The sequence below is a fragment of the Pelodiscus sinensis genome, chromosome 2 (assembly GCF_052426305.1).
Source record: "Pelodiscus sinensis isolate ZL-2025 chromosome 2, ASM5242630v1, whole genome shotgun sequence".
Taxonomy (NCBI): Eukaryota; Metazoa; Chordata; order Testudines; family Trionychidae; genus Pelodiscus; species Pelodiscus sinensis.
In genome coordinates this window covers 21,747,959-21,763,547 of record NC_143053.1, presented here as the reverse complement: position 1 = coordinate 21,763,547, position 15,589 = coordinate 21,747,959, and the positions used below count along the sequence as shown (strand labels likewise).

The window sequence follows — 15,589 nt, the reverse complement described above, 5'->3', positions numbered from 1 at the left end:
GTAGGCTCTAAGGCCTGCAGTGGCTTGCCATTTAGTTCCATTTCCAACTCAAAGTGTAAAGTTTATAAGCTAATCTTTTATTGGCACAGGTCCAGCATATGTTTTTTTGGTGGAGTAGAGATCTGCTGAGACAGCAGGATACTAGCGATAGGGGGTACACAACAGAGATCCTTCTACTTTGGAATTTGCTTCACCCTTTGGAAAACCTGTAATTTACAGATTTTCTGAGGAGATGGAGCATGATTTGGGAGTTCTTCCTGGTAACCAAACTGATAAACAATTTTCTTTGTTACTGTGGAATCATAGCCTGGGGAATGCAGAATCAAAGGCTTCACACAGCCCACCAGGAGAGTAGTTTGTTAACGATGTGCACAGAACCAGAATATCACACAAACTTGCAACTTGTCAGCAAATATTTATGGTTACATTCTATAAAATACCATTTTTTAAAAATGAGAGCACTGTGATAAAGAGTGTTGCTAACTAGCCAGGACATTAAATGAGGGGGCTCCAGTTTTGGCCCTTTAAAAATATTTTGTAGAGCAGAGTTTCACTAGTAAGTAGATGATTTACCTCCTAGTCAGTCATCTGTTTGTGCCCAATTGTAGTGAGATGACATTATGACTTGAAATGTACTGTGCCTTAGTGAAATTGTTAAAGCCAAACACCAGAAAGACAGCTTCATTCACTGGCATAGTGTCAAGCCAATTTAATGTTGTGTTGGAAATCCCCAATCCATGTCTCAAGAATATCCACCAACAGTGCCCACTCGCTAAAGCAAGGCAGCCTGTAATATAAAAGCATAACAATAAGAGCACCAGCTCTAGGATTTTCACTTCCACAGGCAATCTGAAAAGCATCTGCTACTCCCAAGCCCCAATGCCAGTCATACAAATCATCAGTCATGAAATATTTTACTGATCCTAGTATTTTATAGGCCTAAGCAACTGACAACTCCCCAATGTAAAGCCTCCGCCTGAGGTGTTTTAGCAGGTTTTATGTTCTCCCCACACTGGGGTCCTGTAAGGCAGTCTTGATGTTGTGCAAAGACTACATAAACCATATGAAATTCATCCAGTATGGTAGTGAGGGATACTCTGTGCAACTGAGTTCTCCAAAACTTTAGAGGAAGTGTAGACTGAAGACAAACTGATAAAATATGGGATAGAGTTTAAGTGCCAAATTCAGCTCTGGCATTAATGGGTGCAGCTCACATTAATTTACACAAAGGCTGAGTTTGAATGTCAAATAAATGTCATTTATGTTTTGATGGAAAGGAGTACTGAAGCAGTTCACAATTTCAACAGTGAATTAAGCCAAAGATCCTAAACAGGCTCCCACAGGCTAAACTGGCCAGCGATCAAAAACATGAGTAATTGCAAGCAGCTGCAGAAGTGTCCCAACTTTCAGCAAAACCAGAGAAAGACACTGACACGCCACTTATATATGCTTGAGGAGAAGGGCTCATGTAAACACCACTATGATACTCCACTCCAACACTAATTGTTGTAGTAAAATAGCTGGTTATGTCTGCCACAAACCAGCACCCCTGCATTCAAACAATGGCTATTCAAATGCTTAACAGTATTAAAAATCAGTTAGATTGCACTCCCATGCAATAATCACTTTAGAACCATTACATCTAGCTTTCCATAAAGCTTCCTATCCTAAAGTACAAGTTGACAGTCTATTAAGCACATATATAGTTGTGTGTAAGCCATGTATTTATTCAGTGCTCTCTTTAAGAGCCCAATAAAGTGTTCTAAAAGCACACACATGATTAAAAGGAATTCTGTTATATTTATTAACGTCTATCCAAGTATTCATGCCAAACATCCAGCTTTTGTAACAAGTTGATCAGGATGTGGTTGAAGCGCATTAAGTCATCAAATCACCATAAATAATCTGATATGATGGAAGGGTTTTTTTTTTCCTGGAGAAGACTAATAATTAACTTTTACTGTGCACAGATGATACATTATTGAATATTACAGACAACTCAATTTTTGAACTCCATTTAAAATTAGCAGAGAAGTGCATTTTTAGGTGGGGGATACAATTCAGTGAATTCATTTAAAAAACTTTAGCGTACTTTAGTATACTGAAAAGAAAGGCAAACACATTCAAAGGAGAATCCACAATAAGAAAAAAAAATCATGGTGAACGAGCATATTTTCATTAACTGATACCAAAACAAAAATTAGTGAGATCAGAATAAATTTTGTTTGAAGATGACTAAAGAATAAAAAAAAATTAAAAATTAAGAGCACACTTCGGTTGCTTGGAATGCAAACTATGTTGATAGAAAAAACTAGTTCTCTGCCTTTCCAAAACACAGGACAAGTCAAACCATGTAATTTCACTGCTTTTTAACTTACAATGAACAGATGTCTGGATTCATTATAACAAAGGTTTAACAACAACTACAAAAATCTGTAAGGAACAGAAAACTGGTTTGCTATAGAATTAACACTGCATTTTGTGAAACTGTACAAAAGAAAGGAGTACAGTTCTCCTCAATATGTATAGCCTCAGAGACCTGTTACTGTGAACTCTCTGAACAAGTGAAATTGGGGATATAGAGTGAATTTACACTTGCATAGAGAACCCATTAGTCTTATATAAAGACTTGTGTGGAAGTCAACAAGTTGCTCTGTATTGAAAACATTCTGATTAAAAATACATTAAGGTTCTCAAATATCTGAATTTGAATAGTAAAAATATCTCAACTTATAAAGAAATACTAATTTTAAGCTTCAGGGGGTAGCTGAGTTAGTCTGTACAGGATACATTTAAAAAACAAAAACTGGTCTGGAAGCACTTAATAGACTAACAAAACATATAGATGGTATCATGAGCTTTCATGGGCACAGCCCACTTCTTAAAACTCCGGTCATCTGAAGAAGTGGGCCGTGCCCATGAAAGCTCATGATACCATCTATATGTTTCATTAGTCTATAAAGTGCTACCAGACCAGTTTTTGTTTACGTTTATACTAATTTTAAAAACATATCCACCAGATTTTAAAACAAGAATCTAACAGCTTATTCCACTGGTCTAAAACAGCAAGATAAAAACAAATACTGAAGAAACATCAGGCTAGATATAGTGAAGAGATTACTCTAAGAATATCACAACTCCAAAGAAATCATAGGCGAGGTGTGATCAAGAAGTGTGATGTTCAGTGTTGCAATATGCCTTTGAAGGCTGATAATGTCACTTGTCCTGATCATTTTAAATTGAATATGTAGAAGCACAGAAAGAAAAAGCCAGTGAGTATGCAAGAAAACTGATGATTAGAAGTGCAATGTTCTTAAAAGATATACACTCAACTTTATTTTTAAAGTAATGTTAACTTTATTCCATCATCACTTGAGATAAAGATGATAAAAAATAAACAGAACAGGAGTGTTTAAATTATTTATGGTGGAATGTATATGTCTTGGCAGAACTGACTGTCAAAATGACAAACTATCTTGGAGTTTTCTGAACCATTTGTGTTCAAATTCTGTGACTGAGGCAGTTACCAAGGATGTCAGTGCTGAAGGGCCTAGACATTTTATTTCTCCCTGAGCATCCTCTTTCAGTTTTTCTGGAATGAGATCCTCTCCCATAACCTAAAGATGAAATAAAAAAGTGGAAAAAAATTACCTGTAGGGAAAATAATACATTCCACAGTAACAAACACACACATCTAAGAACATTAAGAATACAACTCAGGTAAAATTTCCAACACATGGTCAAACTGTTTCTACTGCATAGTGAAATAAGAATGGAGATAATGAAGGCCCATGTATTATAGCTGCAAAACTCCTTTTAGTTGGTCTGGCTGTGCTCTGGTTATGGGTTTTTTGCTAACGAGTCGAAAATGATAAACCTAATTGAAAACTATAAATTCGACACTTGGTAACAGTAGAAATATTTTGATTTCTCAGGGAGGTGGGGATTATACCAAGAAATGTACAAGAAGTCATTTCCATTCTCTGATTTCCTTGTAACATCTGCATACTACTGCTCTCTAACAAATGGATGCCTTCTTGAATGTGTCAGCTTGCAATGGATATTTGCCTTTTAGAGGCTCATGACATGAAAAGTATAAATCGCTACTAGTGACAGCAAAAGGAGATCTTCCTTGACTTCGACATATATAGATATCTATATGTCTTGAGCTTAAAGTCACAAATTCCATCTTTGAGGTGCATGTTTGTAATATCTCTATTAACGTAGACATGGAATATTATTTCCACTCTTATGAAAACATCTAGAACTAGTATAAACCCTAGTATGCAAAATTAGAGATGCTTCAGTTTAATTTTCAGAAGAACTAATTAAGAAACTTCAGTGTTTAAGGCCACTCCATATGTTCTCAATTTGCTGCACTTTTATAATTTTCTCTCTCGCATACATTTTCCTTAAAAAGTAAACCTGTGTCCTACTCAAAGCAAAAAATTGTTAGGTAAGAACAAAACAGTTCAACCCATCATGCACCTCTGTAAAACTACCTGCAAATGTAAGGCTGAAGAGATGATGTTTCAACATTTCCATTAGGCAAATCTCTGCACGCTCAAGGCACATCTACACAGCAGGGCTGAAGCCAAAATAAACTACGCAACCTGAACTAAGTCAATTGCATAGCTTAAATTGAAATAGCTTATTTTGGCTTTTGGCGCTGTCTACATAGCAGGAAGTCTGAGGAAGAGCACTCTTCCTCCCCTTACTCTTCATAAAATGAGAGTTACAAAGTCCTCCAGCTTGCCATTATTTTGACATTGTCGAAATAACTGCTTGTAGTGTAGACATGGACTATGCTATTTCAGAATAACATCAGTTATTCCTAAATAACACTGCTGTGTAGACGTACCCTAAGTGGATCAATATAACACAATGTCTATGAATGGTCACTCACCTCAGTAATCAATAGCAAGGATTCTTCATTTAAACCAAAACCTTTTACTGTGTCTTCAGTTTCTTGCTGAATCTTCAAATTCTTCTCTAGAGCAAAGGATGACTGTTGCAACTGTGTAATCTGAAGTAAAAGCCTGAAAAAAGAAAATCTCAGTGAAAATATGTAACCAATTCAAAGTAGTGCTGGTTGTCACAAATATTAAAAAGACCACATGAAATCAAGACTTTTTTAAAGTATTGTTTTTTTAAAACTTTTTTTTGTAGGATTTATAACCAAGGAAGCAGAGAAAGATGAGAAATCGGTACACATTTATGTAGGTTATTATGCTCAGCACCATGATGAGATACCATGATTTGATATGAGTTACCCAGATTCAGCATACATCCTGTGCCCAATGTCTGACTTCAGACTTAACAAGAAAGCAGAATCTTGTTGTATAGAGATGACTAGCACTGTATCAAAGAGCCAGAAACTTGAATTTTAAGACACAAAGGCACCTTAGATTCTGAACAAATCTCATGAGTTTATTTTCATGTCCACACAATCCAGTCCTTAGTAGAGATGTTAAGAGGCAGGTATTTAACTAAGTGAGTAGCCAATAGAATTTGTACTGACAACTCAATTAGTTAATAGGCAGCCCAACTCAGTCCTGGCTCATGCTGGGTGCGGAACCAAACCCCGCCGCAGCTCTGCAATTTAAAAGGCAGTAGGAGCCGGGCTGCTTGCCCCCTAGCTCCTAGTATGTTTTAAATTACAGAGCAACAGCGGGGTTTGGGGCCTGAACCAGGCTGCCTGCCTGCCTGGCTCCTACTACATTTTTTCATGCAGAGCCCACGGTGACCGCAGACAGGGGCTGCTTCACTGTAGCAGACCATACCCCCCCAGGCAGCAGTGAGGTGGGGGGAGAGATGGACAGCACTGCAGAGATGGTGCTGGGGGGAACGAGCTTTAAGTTGGCGCCCCCCAGCACTGGCTCCTGGTTTTCCTCATCTTGCTGCCTCTAATACAGAGGCAGCAAGGGGGGAGGGGATACGAATTGTTGACTCAACTACCTGACTACTCCCTTACATCCGCAGGAAATATTTTAGAACCACATCTAACTGTTCCCATTTCAGAGGAAATGTTGCAAGCCTCCACACAAAGACTTTATTGTATTTATAGACAATTTCTTTCAGAAGGTGGTGCCATATAATATATTTCATTTCACTCACTTTGGGTGTGTCTAGACTACGTGACTCCATCGACGGAGCCACGTAAAGTAGCTTACTCGACATAGTCAATGAAGCGGGGATCTAAATAATCCCTGCTTCCTTAAAATAAAAATGGCCACCGCGCTGATCCAGCACAGCGCGGGAGTCTAGACGTGGCGCAGTCGACAAGGGAAGCCTTTATTGACTGCGCCGGTATGCCTCGTGAAACCTCTAAGCTACCCAAGATTTTTGTAAAAGCTCATTTCTAATTATCTTTGCCAATTATTATGTTTTAGGAGGCAAAGGAAGACGGGGAGAAGAGAAACAGTTATGAAATTCTGTGTTTTCTTGTCAATCAACAGTCACAAAATTCATTTATTTTTCAACCTCATCCATTATGCAAACTTGTGAATTATAAAAATAATTCACTTTTCTCTGAGCTATCTAACCTGGAAGCAAATAAGACAGGCCTTCCTCTCCACTGCTCAAGTTTAGTTGCTGTAGCATGAATTCCAAAAAGAAGTACAAGCAGCAGTGCCACTGAAATGGAACAGTGTTAATACTGTAAGTAGGGGAAATTTTCCATATAAAATTATTGTTATGAAAGACTGCTGAGAATACATAACACACTCTAGTACACTAAAGCAAAGAATTTTAAAAAACAATTAATTTACATTTCACCATTCACAAGAATAATTTTCTTTTTGCATTTAACTTCATTTGTTTAGTGAAAGCAGACTGGTCAGTTTTAGTTTCTGATTCTCTTGCAATAGCACCATGTTTGTTATATATTTAAAGGCAATGGCTCTGATGAAGTGCTTTTTACGCATGAAAGATTATGCTCAAATCAATCTGTTAGGGTATGTCTACACAGCAGGGCTAAAGTTGAATTAAGCTATACAACTTCAGCTACATTAATTGCATAGCTGAGGTCAAAATAGCTTAATTCAGCTTTTGGCACTGTCTACACAGCAGGAAGTCGAGGGAAGACCACTTTTTCTTTGACTTCCATTACTCCTTGTGAAATGAGGGTTACCAAGAGTCAGAGTAAGAAGTCTTCCAGCTCGATATTATTTCGAAATAAAGGTTGCTGTGTAACGTAACTATGTTACGTTATTTCGAAATAGTGCTACTGTTTAGACATACCCTAAGATGTCACAGGATTCATTGTTGCTTTTGCAGATACAGACTAACACAACTGGCTGTCCCTCTGAGACTTGTTATATAGTTACCTTGTTCTAACAAAAGAGGCACATGCTTTTATCCAAACTTCTTTGAATACTTCCTGTCCCCAGGACTCAAAGGGAGTATGTTTCATTTTGTCCCTTTTTGCACATTCTTCTGAGATATGGAGGGATCCCTCTACCATTTGGCTATTGCTAGAAGATACAGAGTTGTCTCCAATTGTTTTTGTAGAAAATGTTGACCTAAAATCATCTCTCCCGCTGTGTGTCTGGTGACAGTGATGGTTCATTTCTTTTCTAAACGGTCCTGGTGAGGCCTGGAAAACTTTGTCTTTTGCAGTACAATCTTTGCATTGAACAAGTTTCATTTCTGAAATAAATGATGGAGGCAGAGTCTGTAAAACGCTTATATAAGCCTCAGCAAGTAGCTTCCAGTTCCATGGATTAAAAGGATGTAAGGAAATCAGTTGCTGTAAGCATGAGGTCTTCTTCTCTATATTTTTCAGGAGACAGTAAATTGTAAACTGCAGGTTGAGGACAGATGTTAAATGATCTGTGTTAGTTGCTCCATTTCTCTAAAAACAAATTATGACAGATCAAACACAGTACAATGGACTCATCATCACTATTCAGAAGATATTTTTTCATGTTAACAGGAATGCACAAACTCCTCCCTCCCCTATCATATCGTTTTCATGATTTCCAAAATTAATTGTCCAAATTCTAAGTATTTTTAAAATAGTGTGGTATACATTATGTACATTCAGCTATTGTAGATTCAAAGAATGCATTCCCTTAAGTTGTCCCTTATCCTGCCCTGACAGTACTGTCCTTGAATTTTATCACCACCTATCTTTTTATAACTTTATACTGCCACTCATCAACACGGTCTCTAAATGCCTGCCACATAAAACAATAGCAAAAGTAAAATCTCCAGTGGACTTCATGGAGTGTCTGGCACAACTCCTTTTAGAGGATCAGAACTCTGCTTTGGGTAAGATATTTGGGAGCGTATGGGAGAGGGTGGAAGGAATGCTAAAGAGGAAGATGAGTGTTCAAACTGAGGTGCCACTTATGGTGGCGAGTTACAGGCTACTGATTTAGCCTCTTTCTTAATTACATTAATTCTGCCCAGAAAAGCACGATGCTATTCCTCTCTAGGATTACCACCACCACTTTTGTGGCAAAGTGTTTTTATTTGTAAAGAACAAAATAGATATGGTGACAACAACCACTTTAATCAAACATAATGAACACTGAGCTCACAAAGGGATTATTTTAAAGAAGGATTCCCACCCGCCACCCCCAGCCCCACAGAAAACTATACATGTTAAAAAAAAGTACTGATCATGATTAGCGGCTAGGGGGAGAGGAAGAAACTGCGCAACTAACCAGTTTTTCTGCAATATCCAGTGCCTCTTTGTGCTTTCCTAGGTGAGCTAAACACCGAGCCTGGCCCTCTTGGACATCTCTTCTCATTGCGATGTTACTGGATGGTAACAGCAACAAGCAGCTTGTGTATTCATACAGGGCTCTCTAATAGGATGTTTGCAAAAATAAAAGTTAAAATGAAATGCTACAAGAAATAGAATCATAGAACACTAGAACTGGAAGGGACCTCAAGAGGTCATCGAGTCCAGTCCCCTGCCCTCATGGCAGGACCCAGTACCATCTAGACCAAATAGGACTAAACAGTCTATATGCATTATAATTACAGATAGTAATTAGCAAAAAGTACTGGAACCATAAAAATACCTGAAATTCTTGTCGTCTGTATGCCAAATCACCTCTGAATTTTTTAGTAGTTAGAATTTCAACATCATCTTCACTATTTCTTTCCTCACAAAACCACTGTAAACACAAAAGGAAAATATTCAAGTGTATTGAAGAAACTGAAGTTATGATGTTCAAGTTTCCTATTAAGCAGCTTACAACTACAAACTACCAACATCTGACCTGTACACAGTATTTCAGGATTAAACTATACAGCAGATTTGAAAGTGTAGACACACCACACAATGGGTAAAAACAGTACTGCATTAAATGCAAACATTTACAATACTAGAAAAACTAAACCAGACATAAATAATGGAAATTCAGAAGTTATGGTTTCAGCAGCAATTTGTTCCAGCATGTCATACAACCTATGCATTTTATAGCCTACTTTAATTACTGTTATATTTATAGTGAATAAATTAAAAGGCTTAACTTTTTACTCTGTTTCATTACTCTCAGTCTTAATGGTGCATTAGAGGTCATTTTCACTTTTTTAAAGGAAGATTAAAGACATGCCGCTGAAAAGTTCTGCTCCTTCTAAAGTACCACAGCAGCATGACTATTCTACTCAACATAAGTTCTTATATAATCTACCATAGTATCTGAGCATCTTCCAGTAGAGCCTTGAGGAAGTTAAGGACCATGATTAACATTTGTCACTTGTAGTACATTCTCTTGGCGAACAGCACAGGTTGAACTGCTTTAATCTGGCACTCTCTGGTCCGGCAATGTGGGTGGTCTGCCATGATTTTAGTTAGCCAGATGTCCACTTATCATGGTTGTGGCCAAGTTTCCCTGCAGTCCCATAAAGTTTGTTTACAGTCACCAGTCCTGGCTGTTAGTGTTCTGCTATTTAGCTCAAATTTACCCCTAAATGTCTTCTAAAAGCCCAGTAAGCAATGGAAGTGTTGGTAATGCTGTTAGACAATACTGACTTCCTGCAGTCCAGCAAATTCTCTGGTTTGGCTCCGGTCAGGTCCCAAGGCTGCCAGACTAGAGAGGTTCAACCTGCATATGCAATGGAGGGTATGTTTACACTTACACCCTCTTTCGAGAGAGGAATGCAAATGAAGACATTCAAAATTGCAAATGAAGCTGGGATTTAAATATCCCATGCTTCATTTGCATTATGGCGCTATTTCAAAATAGCGCTATTTTGAAATAACAGATGCAGTTTAGACGCAGTTATTTTGAGAGAAAACCCTTCTCTCAAAATAACTGGTAAATCTCATTGTATGAGGAATAAGGGTTATTCAGAGAGAAGGGTTTTCTCTCAAAATAACCGTGTCTACACGTTTGTTATTTCGAAATAGCACCATAATGCGAATATGCAAATGAAGCACGGGATATTTAAATCCCAGTTTCATTTGCAATTTTGAATGTCTTCATTTGCATCCCTCTCTCGAAAGAGGGTGCAAGTGTAGACATACACAGAGAGTTTTGGTTTGGTAGGGAGTGGGTGGATGGGTGGAGGATAGTGTGTGTTTTAAATGTACACACTGCTATGTATTTGTGTTACACAAACGACCTAAAATCAGAAATACTTTGTCAACTTTCAAAGCCAAAGTAGACTCTCTGCTTTTGAACAGCATGAAAAACAGAATGGATTGGTATTTGAATTACCACAGGAGCTTATTATGGACCAGGATCTGATAGTGCTGAGTACAGTAGGAACACAGAACAAAAAAGCTCTAGCCCTACAGCAGTGGTCTCCAACCTTTTTACACCCAAGATCACTTTTTAAATGACAGACCAAGCCAAGATCTACTGCCCGCCCCTTCCTTGAAGCCCCGCCCTCTCTATTCTCCTCCTCTCCATCACTTGCTATCTCCAATCCTTATACTGCTGCTTTAAAAAAAAAATTCCCTCCATTTCTCACAGCTACTCACCTGTGCTGTTGCTCGGTGAGTAGCTGCTCCTCAAATGAGGAAATCTAATGTAAATGTACTGCGCAGGCGCGCAGTTCAGAGAGGGCTCAAGAGCTACTCTTAGAGCCTCCGAGATCTACCGGTAGATCACGATCTACTGGTTGGTGACCACAACCATACAGAGTTTACAATCTAAGAAATGGATGCAGATCTAATACACATGGGTGTACATTATAGACCAGGGCAAGGATTCTCAAATTGGGGGTAGTGAGCCTACGGGGACTGCAAGGTTTGTGGCAGGACACAAGCAGTGAGCTTCAATCCCCACACTCTGCTTCACTTCCAGCACTTCTAACAGCGTTAAATATATTTTTAAAAGTGTACTTAATTCATAATGGGGGGGGGGGTCACACTCAGCTGAGCTCTGTGCAAAAGGTCAAGGATGCAAAAGTTTGAGAGTCGCTGAACTAGAAGCAAATCAGACTCGCTCTGCAAAAACCCACCCACCAACCGTGCCCCCAAACCAGCTTCCCCCAGCCCAGCCTCCTCATACAACAGACCTCCAGCTCCGCTTCCCCACTACCCACGCAACAGCCCCCCAACCCCCGGTACCTGCACAATTGCACCCCCAAACCAGACCCCCACTACCCACACAACAGCCCCCCAACCCCCGGTACCCGCACAATTGCACCCCCAAACCAGACCCCCACTACCCACACAACAGCCCCCCAACCCCCGGTACCTGCACAATTGCACCCCCAAACCAGACCCCCACTACCCACGCAACAGCCCCCCAACCCCCGGTACCCGCACAATTGCCCCCCCCCCCAGCCCCCCCCCCCCAGCCCCCCCCCCACTGCCCGCCCCCACCCCCACCCGACCCCCAGCCCCCCCAGCCCCCCCCCCCCCCCCCACGAGAGCCCCGCGCCTCCCTCCGCCCGGCAGGTCCCCTTCTCGCGCCTCAAGAGCCCGGGGGCAGAGAAGCCCCCCGCCCCCTGCTCACCCGGGGCTCGCAGCGCTTGGCGGCGTAGGCCGCGCAGCCGCCGCCCCGGCCCCGCTCCCTGCTCGGGGCAAAAACCGAGTCCTCGAATTCGAAGCCGAACGCCAGCGCCATCGCCTCAACAAACCCGGCCTCCCCGGCCACCGAGTCTCCGGCTAGAGCGCCCCCGCGCGGCAACAGAGGAAGCCGTGGGCTAGAGAGTCCCCGGCTGAACCACAAGGAAGTGTGGGTGGGGGAGGGGAGTTAGGGAGATCATAGAGAAGCGCGGCGCCGCGGCCAGAGTGTCTCCTCTCACGGGGAGCAACTATCTCAACCCTCCCCTCACGGGGCACTGAGGCGGACGCAGCTCGAGAGCCCCTGAGAGGCAGCGGCAGCAGCTGGAGCGCCGCCCCCTGCTTGCGGGGGCCCTCGCGGATTCGGGCAGGGTCACTGGGAGCGGGAAAGGCCCCACGCGCTGGTGGGAAACGGAGCCGCTTGGGCAGCGGGACAGTCGCTAGGCAGGGACTACAGCTCCCGGCATGCAACGCTCCTTCCTCTGCCAAGCGGGGATTTCAGAGGCGAAAACTAAAACTCCCAGCATGCACTGCTCTACCGTCTGGGTACGGTAGGCCTATTCGTGCACCACGGCATGCTGGGAGTTGTAGTCCGAGGCTTGTGCTAGAGCTGCCCGAGGACTCCCAAGCATGGGTCGTAGGCAGGACAGGAACAGCTGATTTGCACGCGGGTGTCTCCCCGCTTCCGAATTTCTTCTCTGCCACTTGGGTTGCCGGGGGTCCGCGCTGCGGGCCAGGCAGTTAAAAGCCTGGTCCGGGGGTAGGACTATAGAAAGCTGCTAGCGGGGCTAAGGCGGCTCTCTGCCCCCTCTCACTGTGAAGTCACAGAAGCCAGGGCAGGCAGGACTTGATATCTGTAATAAACATGCAGTTTGGGGGCAGCAGCCTAACACACTGTAGGGCTGTGTCTAGACTGGCCAGTTTTTCCGGAAAATCAGCCGCTTTTCTGGAAAAACTTGCCAGCTGTCTACACTGGCCGCCTTAATTTCCGCAAAAGCACTGACTTCCTACTGTAAGTGCTTTTTGCGGAAATACTATGCTGCTCCCGTTCAGGCAAAAGTCCCTTTTGTGCAAAAGGGCCAGTGTAGACAGCTGAGATTTGCACAAAAAAGCCCCCATCGCGAAAATGGCGATCGGGGCTTTTTGCAGAAAAGCGTGTCTAGATTGGCCACAGACACTTTTCTGCAAAAAGTGCTTTTGCAGAAAAGCGTCCGTGCCAATCTAGATGTTCTGTTCCGAAAATGCTTTTAACGGAAAACTTTTCCGTTAAAAGCATTTCCAGAAAATCATGTCAGTCTAGACGTAGCCTATAGGTTTTGTCTTTGCCTTTTACTATTACACGTGGCAAGTTAGTGTGCTGTGGGCAGAGCGCTGTGTGGTTTGAGTACATCCTGACAGAATTGTTGGAGCTTTTACGTGGGGACCCAGGATCCTGCCAGTTAAGACAAGGACAGAGAGCGAAAGTGCCTGTAGTTAATGCAGCTTTTGCTTTGCTTCTTGCCCTATCCCATTCTACCATCCCTAAGGATCTTGATTACAGACAAATGCATGCCTTCTGTCAAGCTGTCCTGTGGCTCCAGAGGACGGCTGTGTCTACACTGGCATGTTCTTGCACGAAAACAGCCGCTCTTGCACAAAAACATGCCGCCTGTCTACACTAGCCACGCGTTCTTGCGCAAGTAAACTGACGTTGTACTGTAGAAAATCAGGGCTTCTCGCGCGAGAACTCTGACGCTCCCTCTCAGGAAGAAGCCCTCTTGCGCAAGAACTCTTCCAGAAGAGGCCAGTGTAGACAGGCAACATGAATTTCTTGCACAAGAAACCCCTATGGTTAAAATGGCCATCAGAGCTTTCTTGCGGAAGAGAGCGTTTACACTGCCATGGATGCTCTTGCGCAAAAGCACATGGCAGTGTAGATACTCTCTTATGGAAGAGTTTCTGCACAAGAACTCTTCTGCAAAAGAGTTCTTGCGCAAGAAGCTGCCAGTGTAGACGTAGCCTATAAGTACTAACTTCAGGGCACAAACCCCAAGTTGGTACTGAGTTCTCTACTTAGACTTCACCAACAATTTACCAAGTGTAAATTCCTCAGGCACTGTTAACAGTCTTGACAAGATTGGAGTCTCCCTGTGTACTCCAATCAACCCAGATAAGCTAATGCTTGTGCTAAATGGGTCCTTTATAGCAGGGACATATTCAGATTATTCCCAGTCCCGAAAGACCAGTCACTTACCCTGACTCTGCTGCACTTTGTGGTGTGAAAGCTAGACTAGGCTTGTAGACAATTTTATAATAAACTATATAAAGATTTATTTTATACTTAAGTAAATAAGAACAATTTCTAAGGTAAAGCAGATAAACACATATACACACAAATGGGTTCCAGTTCTGCATTTCAAAAAGTAATAGAAGCTTCTATAATAAGCAATCCCCGTATGTTCTTTATGGCTAAACCAGGCTAAACACTGAGGATCTTTTTTGTATGCCTAGTAATCCTTGCCTTGCTGAGTTCAAGCAACATAAAGATACAGTTCTTCCATGTTTGTGTTTTTTATTCCTTTCGGCCTTTCTGCTTTGATTTGCAAAGTCTGCTAATAGTAGGAATTTACTTGCAATTCTCATTCACAGATGGTTGGGGAGGGAGAGGAAACAACAAAGTCTTTGGTCACCCTTAATGTTCTACTCTAGTTATCTGGTGTCAGTTGGCTTTGCTTGTTGGGCAGAACATAAACACCTTCTGTTGGAGAATAGCATTTCATATTACTTAATGTTTCTCTTCTGTCTGGTGATTTACACAATTACAAAGGTTCACAATGCAAATGCTCAAATATTACCTTGCAATATGTGATAAAGAGATTATGACTGAGATTAAGACATGCAGCAGCTCACAAACATTCAATAAATTTTAAACAGTAAACACACTCTTAGAATTCAAATACCTACTTGAACTATATTAATACACAAGGGAGCCAGACTAGTTCCAGCTGTGTATTCAGTATTCAGTATAGACATAGGGATCATGAGCCCGCATCTCATCTGTCAGCATCAATAAACTCACAATTGCACCACATATGTTAGTTTTCCTCCCTTACTGAGTTGTTACCCCATGCCAAATATGTTTAAAATGCAACTATAAATAAGGTCAGAATAGACTATCTGGGTAATAAGAAAATAGCTTCAGTGCAAGGTAAGGGGTATTGTTCCATCCAGAGTATGGGATTAATGATCACTTTAAAGTCACCACAAACACTTACTGCATCATTTTTTTTTCATAACAGCAACACTCTTTCATGTCAGTCAACCCTGTTTAGTATGCCCATGCCTGCTAGACATTCCAGCTACATTGTCAACTGCATCTCTGCTAGGAAGTGATACTTGTCAAACCTTGGGAATGGAGGGTTTGCTCCTTCGGTCAGAATAATGTTGGCTTTTATGTCCCTCATATGCCTGATATCCTTCTGAAACATGGATGCATATCTAGATACAATCTCTTCCAGCTGCTACTATGAGATAGCACACTGATGAATTTGAAAACTCTTGATGGACCCAAATGAATGCTCTTCAGCCAACTTCCATCCAGAGAGTGCTGGTCTAAACAGAGATTCAAGCCCT

The 15,589-nt window shown here is 41.7% G+C and overlaps 1 protein-coding gene across 1 annotated transcript; it reads right to left on the bottom strand.

Moving 5' to 3' along the window:
- Positions 1 to 1,780: 1,780 nt before the first annotated feature.
- C2H8orf76 (chromosome 2 C8orf76 homolog) lies at positions 1,781 to 12,352 on the bottom strand. The gene is given in 7 exon segments (XM_075920169.2): positions 1,781 to 3,463; positions 3,465 to 3,617; positions 4,907 to 5,039; positions 7,329 to 7,855; positions 8,673 to 8,816; positions 9,036 to 9,131; positions 11,928 to 12,352. Coding segments are annotated over 7 exon segments (1,206 nt in total). The 5' UTR covers positions 12,039 to 12,352; the 3' UTR covers positions 1,781 to 3,421.
- Between the last annotated feature and the right edge of the window lie 3,237 nt (positions 12,353 to 15,589).